At 30.6% G+C, this 16,908-nt stretch overlaps 2 protein-coding genes across 3 annotated transcripts; both read left to right on the top strand.

The window, feature by feature from the left end:
- The first annotated feature begins 2,638 nt into the window (after positions 1-2,638).
- On the top strand, positions 2,639-10,504 carry LOC122589052 (RNA-binding protein 38-like). Of its 2 annotated transcripts, none has more exons than XM_043761295.1 (6): positions 2,639-3,190; positions 4,212-4,332; positions 4,529-4,673; positions 5,366-5,402; positions 6,557-6,833; positions 10,215-10,504. In XM_043761295.1, exons 1-6 carry the CDS (start codon positions 3,005-3,007, stop codon positions 10,286-10,288), a joined length of 840 nt encoding a protein of 279 aa, XP_043617230.1. In that variant the 5' UTR covers positions 2,639-3,004; the 3' UTR covers positions 10,289-10,504. The 2 variants fall into 2 exon arrangements, with proteins under 2 accessions (XP_043617230.1, XP_043617229.1); XM_043761294.1 differs by having other exon boundaries at positions 6,554-6,833.
- Positions 10,505-13,702: 3,198 nt separating this feature from the next.
- LOC122587911 (protein TRANSPARENT TESTA 1-like) lies at positions 13,703-14,668 on the top strand. The gene is made up of 2 exons (XM_043760062.1): positions 13,703-14,101; positions 14,285-14,668. Exons 1-2 carry the CDS (start codon positions 13,703-13,705, stop codon positions 14,666-14,668), a joined length of 783 nt encoding a protein of 260 aa, XP_043615997.1.
- Positions 14,669-16,908: the final 2,240 nt, after the last annotated feature.

The following is a 16,908-nucleotide window of genomic DNA, read 5'->3' as shown; positions in this document are numbered from 1 at the left end:
AAGATCAAAGCCACCTAATCATCAATATAATAAATCCAAAAGGTTACTTATCATAAATCACCATTTTTTATTTAATTGAATTAAAATTAAAAGACACCAAAAAATGCTTATATGAGTTGGTATAATTGTACAAACTAACAAAAGTTATTTTCTAGTTTCGTGGGTCCACATGATCATTGTTATCTTGGTGTAGAAAAGTTTTGGTCGGTTTGATATATAGAGAATCACAAACTCGAGGGCAAAAGGTAATTAACAATCGCTTTGATAGTTTTTGAAATATAACGCAGTCGCAGAGATATAATGTAAATTGCTCTTGCGGTCTACTGTTCTTCATGATGTCCAAACACACTATACGTGGAGGCAGCCCTAGAATATAATTGAAGGGACAAACTATTGACTCGACTTAAACACTTTAATCGTTTGTAGCATGGTTACGGGATTTTCATTATCATGTGCTTGATTATATGTAACTCACCGCTTTTCTTATCTAAGACTTACTTTTGTGAGAGATATTCATTTTGAGCAAATATAAAAGGAAACAGGAACTTTCCCCAAGTTTATTTGTGTCTCAAAATTTTGACGGAGTATAGAAAGATTAAAATATAAACAGATCTTATATCTAATTAGGTAGACAGGCTGATTAGAAGTTCCATCTAAATAATATAAAAAGACCTTCCGATATTTACATGGTATGAGAAACAAATACAAAATCTAAATACTACTCATGTATGCATTACGATCGATATCTTATAAGGTATAAATGCATGTACATCCAAGGCTTTTGTTCTAGTACTCGATTATTTAAAGTTTTAAACTAGTTTATCATGATGTGTAATTTTTAAACTATTGAGGATTTTATGTACAAATGTGGATAATTAATTATGTTCTTGAATACTTTTTGAGTTAATTTTTAATCCATGTAGCATCAAAACGGGTACGGAAAAGGGGTACGGGAACAGGAAACGGTAAAACTGAAATTTTAAGGCTACGGGTACGGCAATAAAAAATATACAAGTATAAATTATATCAATTTTTTTATAGAGAAATACTTTAGACTTTAGAGATTATGTATAATTGTATATATATAATTGCATAATATATACTTGATCAGTGATCACTCATTGAATGTTTAGTGTTTAATAATTGATTTTAGAATAGAAAAAATTTAATGTTGATCAAATTATATATAATATAACCTGTTTGGGTTTGGGGAATACAAAAAGTCCATTAAAACTTTGACATTAATTAGAAACCGTATGAAAACTTCAAAGAAATGTTTTAGTATCTATAGAAAATATTCAATGGAATGTTTCATATGTGTTTCGTATGCAAAAACATTTACATAGAGTTTCGGAAACGAGTACGGCTACCTGTTTGAAGTTTCGGTGCATCATAGTTGGTGAGGATATGTTTTGAATTTTCTTTTTTCTTCAAAAACATAGAAACAAACATAATGTGGATCGTGGTCGGACTTTCATATAATTGTACAGTACCATACTTTAAAAATATTTAGTAATATACGTCTAAAAAAATATGGTGTAAATGAGTTTCATATATATTCATAGGTATAAATGTTGTTTAATTAAGTTAATGTAGTTTATTGGCTACGTATAGTACATCTGGGATCGTTCGTTTGCTTTAAATGGATATATAATACCTGTACATATTAAGATTATTCGGAGCAAGGCTTCTTTTTAAAGCCTTTCTTAGGGCATCTCGCGACACATGACTAGTAGTGGGCCAAGTTTGTCAAGGGGCTTTCTTTCAATTTTTGTTGGAGTAAGGCTTTAAAATAGAAACCCTTTTTGTGGGCCAAGTTTGTCTTTTTGTGGGCTAGACTAGTAGTGGTTGTGTGAATGAGCAGAAACAAAAGGTCCTCTTCACACCCCTTTTCACCCGTCCCATTCTTCACGCCCCACCCTCTTTCTCACTCCAGAACTCCCCTCGGGGCAATATTCTGGACGTTCCGGAACCAAAAAAAAGTAAAAAATGACGTCTTGCTCCGGAGAGCGTAAGTGATATAAAACTAATTTTTGTTTATTAAGCTAAAATCTAATAAATTGTCTCTAAAATGGACCGGTAAGATGGATGTCTTAAAGAATGCTCCGATATGAACCATTTCAGCGCAACATCCTTGGATGGTTGGAAACATTTTGGAAGTACCATTAGAATATATACGAGTTAATCAGGTCGCCATGAATCATTCTTTGTTTACTTATATATGGCTGTATATCTGTATATATACATACATATATATGTATGTGTACATGTGTATGTTAGATGTACATATGCATCTTTATCTTAACAAAATCTTGAGGAGACTCCAAAATACAAAGAGAAAAACAGTAAGCATATAAAGCCAGCAAGGGAAGATGAGGATATATAAGATTTTATTAATGGTTGAGACAGTGAGGATGCAATCAAACACTATTCCCCCTTTCTATCTTTCTTATATATAAAAATAAATAAATTCATATATTGGTATTATATAACACACATATGTAAATATTCAAATAACACAATTAATTATAAGCATACACATTTATGTGAAAATACTTTCCATATCTCTCTCTCACACATATATATGTATAGCATATATATACAATATCTCTCTTTCTATATATCTTTGAATTAAGCAGCTGTCAATTGTTACAACAAAGCCATAAACTCACCCCACCCCCCTCTCTTCTGATGTACAGCAAATAATAGTTTGCAACTGTCGGATTCTTTCTTTCTCTCTCTCTTTCCACCACTCTTTTTCTACATTTTATATTAATTATTATTATTAACACCCTTTTTCATCAAACCACACCAGAAAAACCACCCACATTCTTTTTCTTTCTTATATTCATGGAAGTTGACGATCATTGTCAAAAACTCAAAAAAGTTATTAGTTTTGATTCTGCTGCATGAATACTTATAATATTTTTTGATCATCTACAAACTCTAGAATTAAAGAAGAAGATTTATATATAAATATATATTTTTACAAATATTATAAAATATGGCGGCGTACCAACATTATCGATCGCCATTTGGTGATACAACATTAACTAAAGTATTTGTTGGGGGGCTGGCGTGGGAGACACAAACGGATGAAATGCGTACATATTTTGAACAATTTGGTGAAATTCTTGAAGCTGTTATCATCACTGATAAAATCACCGGCAAGTCTAAGGGTTACGGATTTGTAAGTCCTTTACATTATAAAATATATATACATTCTTCATATACACATTTTTTATTTTGGTTAACTTATTTATTTATATTCATTTTCTGTACCAAATGTGTGCAAGTAATGCTGTGGATATATGTTTGGATTTTAAAAATACTTATGATTTCTTGTAATATAGTCATATATTTTGCTTAAGAATCCATGAGAGAGGATGATTAGTTTCATATAAGAAAAGTCAAGAAAGATAGTTTAAAAAGTCAATCCACAAAAGCATAATCCGTTAGTAATTAGTATTTGTTAAAAAGAAAACAGTTGGACAAAACCTTATATGACAACTGTCTATCATTGTTTTTTTGTTTTGAATTAACTTAGAGGGATTTATCTATAACGCATACATTTTATTTTTTTGAAATGGTATCAACATTTAATATGGCTTTTTTTTGTTCAAAAATAGAAAATAAAAAAATATAGGGCATTATTTGTATCTTTAAAGGGATATATGAAAACTTGAAGCCATGTCATAAATCCGTATATAAAAAATTATAATTTTTTAAAATATCACGAGTATTAAATTAAATTCTCTAATCATGACTTTTTTGGATTACAAGTTTCATTTTTTTCTTGTTAAAACAAATATATTTATATATATTTCAAAATGGAATATACTTTTCTCCATTTAAAATTTCAAGTAGATAAGAGGGGGAAACCACATTTAATATACAAAGTGAAAGGAACTTTCTTTTCCTTTTTTTTTTTCTCTTTAATTTAGAAATGAAATAAGAATTTTTCGACCTTATATATATTAAATTTTTTTGACTTTTATACGAGTAATATGAAAAACTCATTTAATGCAACTTTCATTATGAATCCCTTGATGATTATATATGAACTATATATCCTTATAAAATTATTATTATCTAAATTCAATTTATAATAGTAAATATTAATAAAACCGATGTCTAATTATTGTATCTATTTTGTGCATTACTCACCATATATAATATTCTACTTTGTCTTATGTTGTTAATAATATCAGGTAACTTACCGAGATCCAGAATCCGCAAAAAGGGCGTGTGATGATCCAAACCCTATGATAGATGGTAGAAGAGCTAATTGTAATATAGCATCTCTTGGGCGACCTCGACCATCTCCTCAAGGTTTTTGTTACCTTCTTTAATTAATTAATATATTATATTTAAAAAAAAAATCTTTATCTTGTGATCTTATCTAACATGTTTTTTGGTACTTACAAAATTTTTGTCCTAATTTATTACTCGTAAAACAAGATTTATTTACCCAAGAAATAAATAAATAAGTAACATGATCTTATTCTTTTAATTATTGAAACACTAGGAAGAAATCAAGGTAGTAATATTACATTCCAAGGGACAAATACAATGGGCCAAGGTGCATCATCATCTTATAGTGGATTAGCACAACCACCGCTAGGTCCTCCGCCACCACCTCCACCACCTTCCGTCATGTATCCGCCGTATGGGTGAGTTTCTTTCATATTTATCTTTTTTTAATGAAATTTAGAGAAATAATGAAGTCAATAAAACATTTGTAAATTCTAGGACAGTTGGTCTTTGACAGAAGAAGTGGGTGTGGGGGCAAATATATACTTATAAATAAATGAGTTGGCTAGGCAAAAGTTTTTCTAGTGCTTCAATTACATACAGTGTTGACTTTTAGAAATATATTGTAAATATTAATATTAATATTAATATTAATATAATATATAAATAAATATTCAATATATACAATTAAAAATAGTGACATAATAAATTTTCAAAATATAGAAGGATACCATGCACGGATTACTTTATAATATTTTTACTCCACATTCAGATTTTACCTTATTTAATTAACTACTGAAAAATTGAAAAAAGTTGATAAAAATTTAACTTGTAGAGCTAAAATAATTTAACACAATATTATGTTGAATTTGATACTCAAATATATTTTTGTACAAGAAAATGTAACTTTTTTTTTTTTTTTTGGAATAGCAAGAAAATGTAACTTTATTGCCAAGTTGGCTGCCATTGCAGGCTTGCATAAAACACCAGACAACCTTCAGCTTTTACAGATTTTAAATGGTCCCATAAATTTTATTTTAAAAAGAAATTAATATTTATGCATATATTACGAGTATTTCTGTTAAAGCTCCTATTTATTTTACAATTGCAGATACACGACATATGCACCCGATTACGCTTACCAACAAGTAAGTCCGTCTATATAATTATCTCATTTTAAATAATAAATCATATCATATTAATATTATTTTCACTTAACATGAAATATAACTAAATACAAAAGAATATTATTCGAAAATGATGGATATGTACATAAGTTACATGCACGTACAGCTTCTTAATTATACATGCAAGTTTTTTTTTCATCAAAGAAACATTTAACATCTCATTCATGTGTATATTGCTAGCTGGTTCTATTAATTTCATAATATGTTGTCTTTAAGGAAAACATTATATATTCTGCATAATAAAACGATAAGTAGTGTATGTCAACTTAATTATCTTTACTTTTGGACCAAGGACATAATTTAAGTGAGTGTAAATATCGTCCTACTTTCTTTGAATATGTTGATGTACTACGTTGGTACAACTAGATTGCAAATATATGCATTTTATATCAAAATCTATTTATTTGTCATGTTGTCTAGAAACAAGTAGTTTATAATTAAATTCATATTACCTACAAAATACTTGCATAAAATGTCATTATTAATGCTTGACAACTACATGATTAGGCTCATATTTCTGTTAAAAGAAAAAAAAAAGGTTTCTATTTGGAATGGTTACATGTTTATGTTTTATATAGTTTTTTTAAAGAAATAAGAGGTTGCATTTATTTATTTTTTTAGAACAAAAATAATAAGTTAGATTTATTATTGTTTGAATATATGAATTTAATAACCTTCAAATGCCGTGGTTGGCCGGTTCATATCAAAAAAGAAAAAGAAAAAAAAATTATAAGAAAATTTAGGTAAGATTTTAGATGGTCAATTAGGTTTGAAAACAATCACGGACACTTTAATAAGGTTATATTAAACATTTGAATAAAATTGACTCAATTTTTCTAACATAAACTAAATAGATGGAACCTTATGTCATCTAGTCATTTTCAAAGAGATATGGAACTTTTAAACATCCTCTTAAAAACTAATTAAATCATGTCTGTGTTTTATATCACAAAGTTATAAATGTACACATATATAATTGAAGTTGTATATATAATTGTATATTATTGAAGTTGTATTGTATGTAGTACTTTTTTAATTTACAGTTTTACAGCAGAGGAAACAAAAAAGTACAAGTGATAATAACACAAGAATCGTGTGTGAGTGTGTTTTAGCAGGCAATGTACAATCCAGCACTTCAGCAACCATACTATCATCAAGTATATGGGCCCACAGGCCCAACAACGGTCTCCACACCATATTATTATGCTCCTTCACCTAGAGGAACATTACCTCATCCTCAGGCGCAACGTATCCAAGGACCATCTTATCTTTACTATCCTACGCATCCTCAAATGGACCCTTCTACATTTCCTGGCTATCTTACGCCACCACCTCCACGTTTGTTACTCCCCACAACAAGGCATCCTTCATTTCCTTCTCCTTCCCCTACGGGTAAGTTTTTCATATCTCTATTCATTTTTAATTCCCATTACAATTATTAATAAGATTTTTAGAGACATGACACAATCTAAATATATACCATGATCTCTTTTAATATTTTATATATGGGTGCACATTTTGAACAAAATTATATAGTCATATATGCACATAATACAATACTGCACGATATATAATTGTGTAAATCATACCATTGCTATGTTGGCTAAATGCTCTCTTGTGTATATATATATCATTTTCTTTTTCGATATGTTATGATATTGATTGCTTTATGTTATAGCATGTTTATTCACTTTCTTGGCTAGATTTTTTGTTTTTTCCTTGCGGATCATAGAAAAAAAATTTCAATTCCTTTTAATAGTGCTCATATTACGCCATTTTGTGAGTAATGCTGTTATCAGTCTTATTATCACATTTGGTTTCTTACCAAAACCAAGTCATATTTGAAAAAATGGAAGAAATAAAAAAAAAAAAGTTTCGATGATCTGGAAACTACATGTGGAAATTTTGTAAGGAACACATTTATTAACTAGTTTATAATAATTGGGCGCCTGGTATCCCGACCATATTTTTGGTAACCCGACCAGATTATTAATGACAGGAGGCCCGCTTTTACTCTACCAGATTTGCCATTACATACAAGGGGGGCCACACTATTTTGGAGCGATATGGTCGAGATACCAAAAATTTAGGTTGGGATACACCAGGCGTAATTGAAAGTTACCTATATATAAGGTCTAATATATTCAATGATTAAGCTCTATTATATTCAATGATTAATCATTGAATTAATATGTTCTAATGAATTTTTTATATCTAAAGCATAATGATTAAGTTGTAACAAAACTACAATCATAATGGCCAAGACACTAATACATGCAATAATTAATATCATAGATCATATATATATTTGTAATGTATATGTATATATGTACTAATGTACTTGTATCATTACAAAACTTCAATTCCCGTTTAAATTTGCTACTACTTGTGTAGAAGTAATTTAACGATAGTTAGTTAATTAGTTGGCCAACATATATATAGTCTCGATCATAGAGACACAAAATATATATTGGAATCGTGAATTACCATTGGTTAAGGAAGAGAAGTAGAGTATCCCGTAGATATGACTAGTTAGTCATTTGATGACTTATAGCGACTTGACCACATAAAAAACAAATTCTTTTAGGACTATTATATCCGTATATACTCATCGAATTGCGAACCCTTCCTGCTTTATAGTGTACCCACTTTTTATATAACCCCACATGTCTTTCGAAATGTGCCATGCGTATTGCATTCAGTTTTTATAATTAATACAGTTATTCTGTACATATATTTATAAAAATAGTTTTTCAACTATATATTATATATATTCACTTGCACATTACCACATTAGAACCACAGAGTAGCACCAGTTAAGGAAAAGCAATATTTCATACACAACTAACTTGTAGGACCAATAGCAACATCATATCTATATATTATAGCTATATATATTTAGTTAATTATTGTGTTTTAAACAAAAGCTAGCTTCAAGTGGCCCGACTGATCATATATATAGATCAAGCCACACGAATCGCACACATTAACTAATATGCTTTGATCGTACATGTCACAAATTTGTATAAACGTTGTCCCACATACTGCAAACTATATATCGTATCATTCGATGTTTGACGACGGACTATGTTGTCTACTGATCGTGTTGTAGTTTTAGACACACAATATGTATGTTAGAATCTTTAAGTACCGTAGTTTTATTGCTTACAATTATTGAACAGCTTGTCATAGGGCCCAAACTTATGACCTTACACATGTATAAATGTATAGAAAAGAAGTTCAATTTTCAACCTATAACAAGCATCATTTGCTATGTTATATGCTTCTTGCATACATATATTTGATGTACACACAGATAGGGAAAAAGAATAAAGGAGAGAATTCCCTATCCCGCGTAGCACATTAGATATCTATCATGACACATTGTTAACAGAAAAAATGCTCTAAGTTTTTAGGTTATACTATATAGACAACACATTTGTGTATTTCTATACATGTCCATGCATGTACGTAATGGACCAATAGTATCATAAACTAATGTCAATTGATCTTGATCTAGTATATCAACATCAATACATTTGTACTAACTAGTTTGAATTACAAATGAACTTACACTTTGCAACCATATTCATTCATTTGATAGTATAATTTAGATTTACAAATATAATCATGCATGTGAAGATACCAAAGGAATTCATGTACATTAAATATATACATAGGTTTGTATATGGTAATGGTGGGGCCCATACAAACCATGTGAGATGAGCTGTAAGGGGTGATGGTCATAGGCCCATAATGGGGTCAATGGAAAAAAATGATGCCAGATGTTCAGAATGAGTAAACCAAAAACAGTCAAACAGTTGGAGTCCATGTGAATTCAAGATCCATTTGTTTTTGTAGGAGGGTGTGTAATAAGGTTTGATTGGTCTTTTTAACTTTCTGATCTCATATTAATATGTCTTCTGAATTTGTACTCATAGGGTTCAAGTTCAACCATAATTTGCTAATTGATGTATATAAATGTTTAGCAAATACTATAAATCAGCGATTGATTAGTTTTCTGAGAAATGGAAAGACTTAACTGATAGATGGTTACACAATTTACATGACTCTATACACCCTTTAGCGTGTAAAACCGTTAGAAGAAATCAAAAAATTCAAATCCAAAACCTCTTTCGATATATACATTGAGATCGATGATTATAATTGGTGAGTAGTTTAGAAGATAGTTAAGGTAAGAACCTAGTTAAGTCATGTACATCGATCGGAGCCAAAGTTTTGACTCTCCAAGTAAGCCTAAGTAACACTCAATGTCATATTCTATGGGTTTTGGGACCTATTATCGTCTTTTGAGTGTATTGAGAAAATTGAGATATAGACAATTTTATCTCTATTTAAGATAGATAAACTATTTTCGGGTTATAGCAAAGGTAGAAATAGATTTTCATTCTGACTATGCATGATAGAAGTGTAGAACCTTTAATTTCTGTATTCAAAAGTAAGTTTTCCAACTACTTAATTCCAATCACCTGGTAAATAAGCTAATTAAGATAGAATTATAAAAATCCCTAAATAACAACTCGTATATTAGTAAGAATTTTTATTTTTCTTTGATCTAAATATTTTGTGTATGTAATATTGTAATGTACGTATGTTACATTGTGACCCACTTGTTTAAAACAAGGAGTGACCACTTCCCAAGAATTTCTTTGTCCCATGCAATATAGAGTTGTATATTATGGGTCAATGCTAGTACATTACAAGTCAAAAAGATGCATCTTTGACTAATAATATATGTGTTATTGCTTTCAGGTTCCCAGACTCCACAAAATACAACAACTGAAACAGAAGGTGGTGCAGTAACTTCAGAGAGTCCAAACACCTAAAACTGATGAAAAACATACACACATGGTGGCTAAAAAAGCGAAACAAAACAATATTGACAGATGTTCATCAATGGTCCCTCAACTATCTGTATTCTTCAATTTTTCTGAAAGAATCATAAATAATTTTCTCTTTTGGTCACAAAGATGGACCGATCCAAGTCTCCAACGCTTCATGCTGATTAATTCTTTTTTTCCTCACATTGAGAGTTATAATTCTTTTACCCACTTATTTTTTATTCACTTTTCTTCATCTTTAATTTATTGTAATTTTTCCCGAAATAAATATATATCTCGGTTTAATATTGTCCAAAAAAACTAACGCTTTATTTGAGCTTAATTTTGAGTTCATTCTGTTCATCAAAAGTATTTTCCCATAATGCCCTCGTTAAACATAACTACGCCATCTCTTGAAAGACAGACAGTCTTTTACGACGTACATTAGTTACATAAACGTGCTATTGGGTCTCTTCATTAGGCCTTCTTAAATATATAGGCTTCTTATGTGAGAACTAATAATTTATTTTAAATGTATTTTCACAAGAAATGCTAAATCAATTTAAACCATGCGTAGAGTTCAATTACATGAAGATTGAAGACTATGGTAAGATATTGTTTTCAATTCATAAAGGAATTTTGGTTTAAGTATTATAATTTTGTTATGTTAATTCAAAAAATAAATGTCTACTGAGTTTATAATACTCACGACAATAAATTTCCCAGTATATCAATTTGTCTTTGTACATTTCCTGATTTCCAACAACTTTTAACCACATATATCAGTCACTTCTTGAAAAAAAAAATAAAATTCACCCCTCCAGTTAATCACTGATATTTTTTCAACTACAACCCTCAATTCGCCTATATCAACCGCCACCGAAACCCTCTTGTCTTCTTTTTAATTTCGGTGCCTCTTTCCAACCGAGAAACCAACTTTTTTTTTGGATGTCGCCACTACAACAAATATGTCATTTCTTTACACTTGTTTTTTTATACCTTTAAAAAGTGTGAAGAAAGTTGTTAATTTAATCACATTTAAAAGTGTGTAGAAATAATTACATTTCAAAGTGTGAAGAAGGGTAAAAAATCACAATATTTACACAGTTATAGTTGTGGAAAAAAAAATTCACAATATTAAGTGTGTAAAAATATATCAATTGTTCACACTTAAGAGTGTGAAAGTTAATTTGTAACACTTTTTCTTCACACATGGAGGGTGTGAAGAAATCATGTGTTACAAATTGACTTTCACACTAATATTTGACAATTGTTCACACTTTTAAGTGCTAACATTTTGTTTACACATTTATAAGTGTAAATAAATTATAACTTTTGAAATTTATTTACACTTTTAAATGTAACTTTTTTCTACATATTTTTATATGTGATTAAATTCATAATTTTTTCACAACCCGAGTATGAACAAATGAAAATTTTTTTGTAATGCGCAATCACAATGCACTTACGAATGTTTTATGATATACTATACCTACGGGAGATTGCGAATCATAAGATAGCGAGTAGCGACACGTCTGACCATCATCATATCTGTAGGCGTATGATGGCCTAAGTAATAATATCATTCCAATTTAATTATAATAGAATACGATTACGTAATGTACATGTGCGATAACTACAAGGGATAAAAGTGTTTAGCTTAAAATTTTTATTTTAGCTTAAGGGCTCAAATTTGGGAACGTGACATTAATACGTGTTTCATCCTTCAATATTTAGCCTTCAAAATTATTATCTTTAAAATTTTTTAGCCTTGAACATTATTAGCCCTTAATTTCACTCTTAAATATATCTAACAAATTTATAGTTTTGAATCCAAGTTAAAAACAAAAGAAGTTAAAAGGCAAATCATGAAGATCCAAGTAAGAAGTATAAAGGAATTAGCCTAGTGGAAAGGCAAACACTTGATGACCTTAAGGTCTCAGGTTCGATCCTCGCTAGGAACAAAAAATAATTCCTTTAAGGTACCCGTTACCAATGACGCCTAGACCCATATGTTAAGTTTCAATATTTGGGTTCGATCATTCGGGGTGCCCAGATCATGTGGGTATTAGAATGAAGGTATTTTACCACCGTTATATGGCTCATATATTTGGGTTCGATTATTCGGGGTGGCCAGATCATGTGGGTATTACAATGAAGGTATTTTACCACCGTTATATGACTCATACGAGATGGGTTGATGAGTATCCATACCGGGACTAGATTTCTCCCGTTACCTTTTTTTTTCTTTACTACTCTACTAGTCTACTTTTTGAAGATTTTTATATGAGAGCAGGCCCCCGTTTAAAAGAATGTTACCTCCTTACATTGTTTGTGCTGGGCTTAGAAAAAGAGCAGAGCCCATCACTAACGTACCGAGGTAATATTTCATGAGTTTTTGTTGTCTTAATTATAACAAACACCATAACGGCATTACCTTTCAAAAAGAAATTACTCGTATAACAAACACTAACAACCAATTTCATTTTCGGTTATTCATTTTAAAACCCTAAAACCAACACGCTTTACATCTGCACCCTAACAATATATATAAGTGTAAGACATGCAAGCTAAAAAGCAATTGTTTCATCACGAACTATTATTGATCAAACACGAAATAAATATTTGACTATTAAAGTGTATTTTATGACCGACCATATATCTTAATTGGTAAATAAGCTTGTACACAACAACTACCTTAATATATACTGATCGTAAAATTAAATGTTGTTGTGATGAAATTCATTATTAATTCTTGTTTTTCTGATTTAGCATGCTCGACGTGCCTACATGGCCCACGCTGCGTGGGTGATCAGGTTTGCGCGGACACAAGAATGCTTGACATGGAGACTGTTGATCAGTTGAGCTACATTTAGACGCCATGGCGGCAGTTTCTTTCTTTCGTTATCGTACATAAAAGAAAAAGTAGCTAGTTTCATAAAAGTGGTGTGTTCGTTGTGGAATAAGAAAAATGATGTGACACTGATGTAGCACGTGTAGACTAAAAGTACTGATTACTTGCATATATGTTGCTTTTTTAATAGTTTTAATTGTCTATCACTATCAGTATGAGGAATTGAAGAAATTATAGTGATATAGTAGTATCTTGTTAGCAGGATGCCAGTAATTATTTACTCAGTTTTTCTTGTAATATGATGAATACATGAAAACTCAAATGTTGCCAAAGAGTTTGACCCTTATACAAATCTAATTACAAATGGGGGCCATGATATTTAAGGTATTTACTTTCCATACCTAAAAATAGAATAATCTTGCAAAAGTATACCAAATTTATTACATCCTTATAGAGGATATAGTATCCTATACATCATCATATGTGAGATTTTATTCCAACCAACTCATTCTCTCCGGCTACCATCTACTTCACCAAGAAAACTCTTCATTTGCAACAACACTAACATGGACCTTTTTGCTTCTTCAAGTAAGCCATATATTGCGGTTTCAGAGCCATTCGACTTTTTCAAGAACAACGATGAAACGAAAAAGATACCCTTTTACAGCTTTCTTCCTTTTGAACCATGCAAGTTTGAAGGAAATTCAAGCTCATGCAATAAAGTTGAGGGCGAAGAAAATGTGAATGTGGCATTGCATATTGGGATTCCAATCAGAAAGGATGAGACGATTGTTAATAAAGATGACGATCATAACGATGGTAACGACAACAGCTATGAAATGGCGGTTAGCATGTCAGCTAATGCCGAGTACTGGATACCTAGTCGAGGTCAAATACTTGCTGGCTTTACTCACTTTTCTTGTCATATTTGCAATAAGACTTTCACTCGTTATAACAATCTTCAGGTAAATAATTCCCAGCTTTTTTCATTCAAAGTGATCGCACTACTCCTAATTAACCTATCTAATTAAGGATTTCTATACATGTTTTACGTTCATAGTAATCATAACACGTAAACTAATACATTCGAATTACCATGTAACGTTTAATTATTTATCTAACATGTGTGGATACATATATGGCTGTAGATGCACATGTGGGGTCATGGATCAGAATATAGAAAAGGAGCAGAGTCGCTCCGCGGTTCACAACCACGAGCAATGATAGGGGTGCCATGTTATTGTTGTGAAGAAGAATGTAAGAACAATATTAACCATCCAAGGTGTAAGCCACTTAAAGATTTTAGGACACTTCAAACACATTACAAAAGGAAACATGGGACGAAACATTTTTCTTGTAGAAAATGCGGCAAGAGCTTTGCTGTGAAAGGAGATTGGCGGACGCATGAGAAGAACTGTGGAAAACGGTGGTTGTGTGATTGTGGTTCCGATTTTAAGCACAAAAGATCGCTTAAAGACCATATTATGTCTTTTGGCGTTGGCCATGCTCCGGCATCTTATCGCCCGGTATAGACAATCATCTTGTGGATTGAAATTAAGAAGATATTGGTAAATTAAGTAAGTGTTATTGTACATGAAATGTTTCATTTTTTATGGTCATACATATAAGCTTCAAATATCGTTGGTGATTTGGCTTTTGATTCGTGTAAAACTGACATATATATATATAATAACACTCCGATGATGAGAACACTTTTAAAATAAGAACGGTAAGAACACCTTAAAAATATCATTTTGATGCATTAAAAGTTCATAAAACTAATATATTGCATAAATAATTATCATTATTTAAGTGTTTAACAACACATTCATCCGCCAAAATCGAAATAATCATGTTCTTTGTTTTGTGCATCCATCTTGGATGCATATTCATCAAAATGATGCATCCAATAAAAAACGTGATTTTTTCGATTTTGATGAATCAATGTGTTATTAAACACTTAAATAATGATAATTAGTTATGCACTATGTCAGTTTTATGAACTTTTAATGCATTAAAATGATGATTTTAAGATGTTATCACCGTTCTCATTTTAAAACTGTTCTTATTTAATTGTCCCCATATATATATATATATATATATATATAAGTTATTATATTTATGATATATATGGTTTTAATTTATTTTTACTGCTTCCATCTATATATCCAGTTCTTTCAATTCATTTTCTTTCCATTAAATATGAATAGAATGCAGTCCAGCACGGTCAACACCCTTCCACGTCAGCTCGTTCCAAAACTTGCCACATCGAATCACACGTACGTAGGTTGCTTTTGGTAGTGCATCCATCTTGGTACGTAGTAATATATAGTGACCGTGAATGGATCGATTTTAAAAGCTTAAGTTGTTTTCTTTTCATGATCGATGTAAAAAATGTGTAAATGCATTTTCGATCGTCCATCAGTGTATATATGCTCATTACTTTCAAAATAAGTGTAAAACAAGGGCTTTATTGCCCAAGTTAATTTCTGAAGGCCTCAATAATATTTTATTATTTTTATAATTAATTAGAAACTTAAAATAAGTAAATATGTGACCGGAAAATTTATTATCACACACAAATTGAGAAAGTTGTAGGATGTTAAATGATTTTGTTTTTTGAGAATGATTATTTGATATGATGTACTCGTATATATTATTTGTTATTAGTAAAACTTCATATGCAAGATATTTATATATTGATGATGTTATAAAAAAAATTAAACAGATTTGGCACTTATAAGATAGTACTAATTAAACAGCAGAAATAGAATTTTCAAAGCTGGCCTTATGTGAAAAGCTTTATATGATTAAACGCCAGATAAAAGAATAAATGATTTATCATACCCAATTAATACCCAATTAGTGGTTGATATTAATTAAATTTTGACATTTATTAAGACTAAAAAATTTAAGACTAAAACACAATAGCCAGAAGATCCTCTTGAACATAAGGATTAATCTTCTATTTATACTAAAACTAATGGACTTAAACGGACCTAAAATATCATGGACCAAAGCCCACACGACTTTGACCAAGTCAAAGGTCGAGCTCGACCTAGTCAACTGGTCGAGCTTGACTTGGTCAACAGTCAAGGTTGACTTTATTAAACAAATGATTAACATTCGACTTTACATAAACTAAAGATTCAAACTACATTTCATGAATGTTGTTGTCACTAGGAAATGCACCAACAAACTCCTCCTTGACATCAGCATTTAGAAGTTTTCATCGATCTTCAAAGTCTTCACTTGTAATGCATGGAAATAGTAACAGAAATGCCCAATCAAGCACTCCTTGACTATCGCTATCATTTATGACAATCATTAGTTAAAAAATCTGCAATCAACAAATTTTCGTTAACTAATAATATTATGTCTTCTTTTGGTAAGACTTGATCTTTATGCGCTGCACACTGATCTTCAAACTGCAAAATCTCTGTATCCTTATGACAATTAACAAATCCAATACTCAGATTGTAATCTCCCCCTGAACAATAACATCCAAATTAAGCTCCAAGCAATATTATCATGCCAAACATCATCACTTCAAAGTAATACAGACATCATTGCCTCCTCATGCAATTCGGATATCATCACTCCAAATATTATGCAAAATAACATCGCTCAATCTATTTTGATCTTCAAGCTTAATCGACATATGATAAAGAAGTTGAATCTCCAACAATCAGCATAGAATTTAATCAGCTCTCACAACGGTAAGAAATTCTGTGACTTGAATTTCAAATATGCAGCACTCACAAGATCCATG

This window comes from Erigeron canadensis, chromosome 2 (genome assembly GCF_010389155.1).
Source record: "Erigeron canadensis isolate Cc75 chromosome 2, C_canadensis_v1, whole genome shotgun sequence".
NCBI classification, from domain to species: domain Eukaryota; kingdom Viridiplantae; phylum Streptophyta; class Magnoliopsida; order Asterales; family Asteraceae; genus Erigeron; species Erigeron canadensis.
The sequence above is the reverse complement of the archived record's forward strand: the minus strand, read 5'-3'. Positions and strand labels throughout refer to the sequence as shown.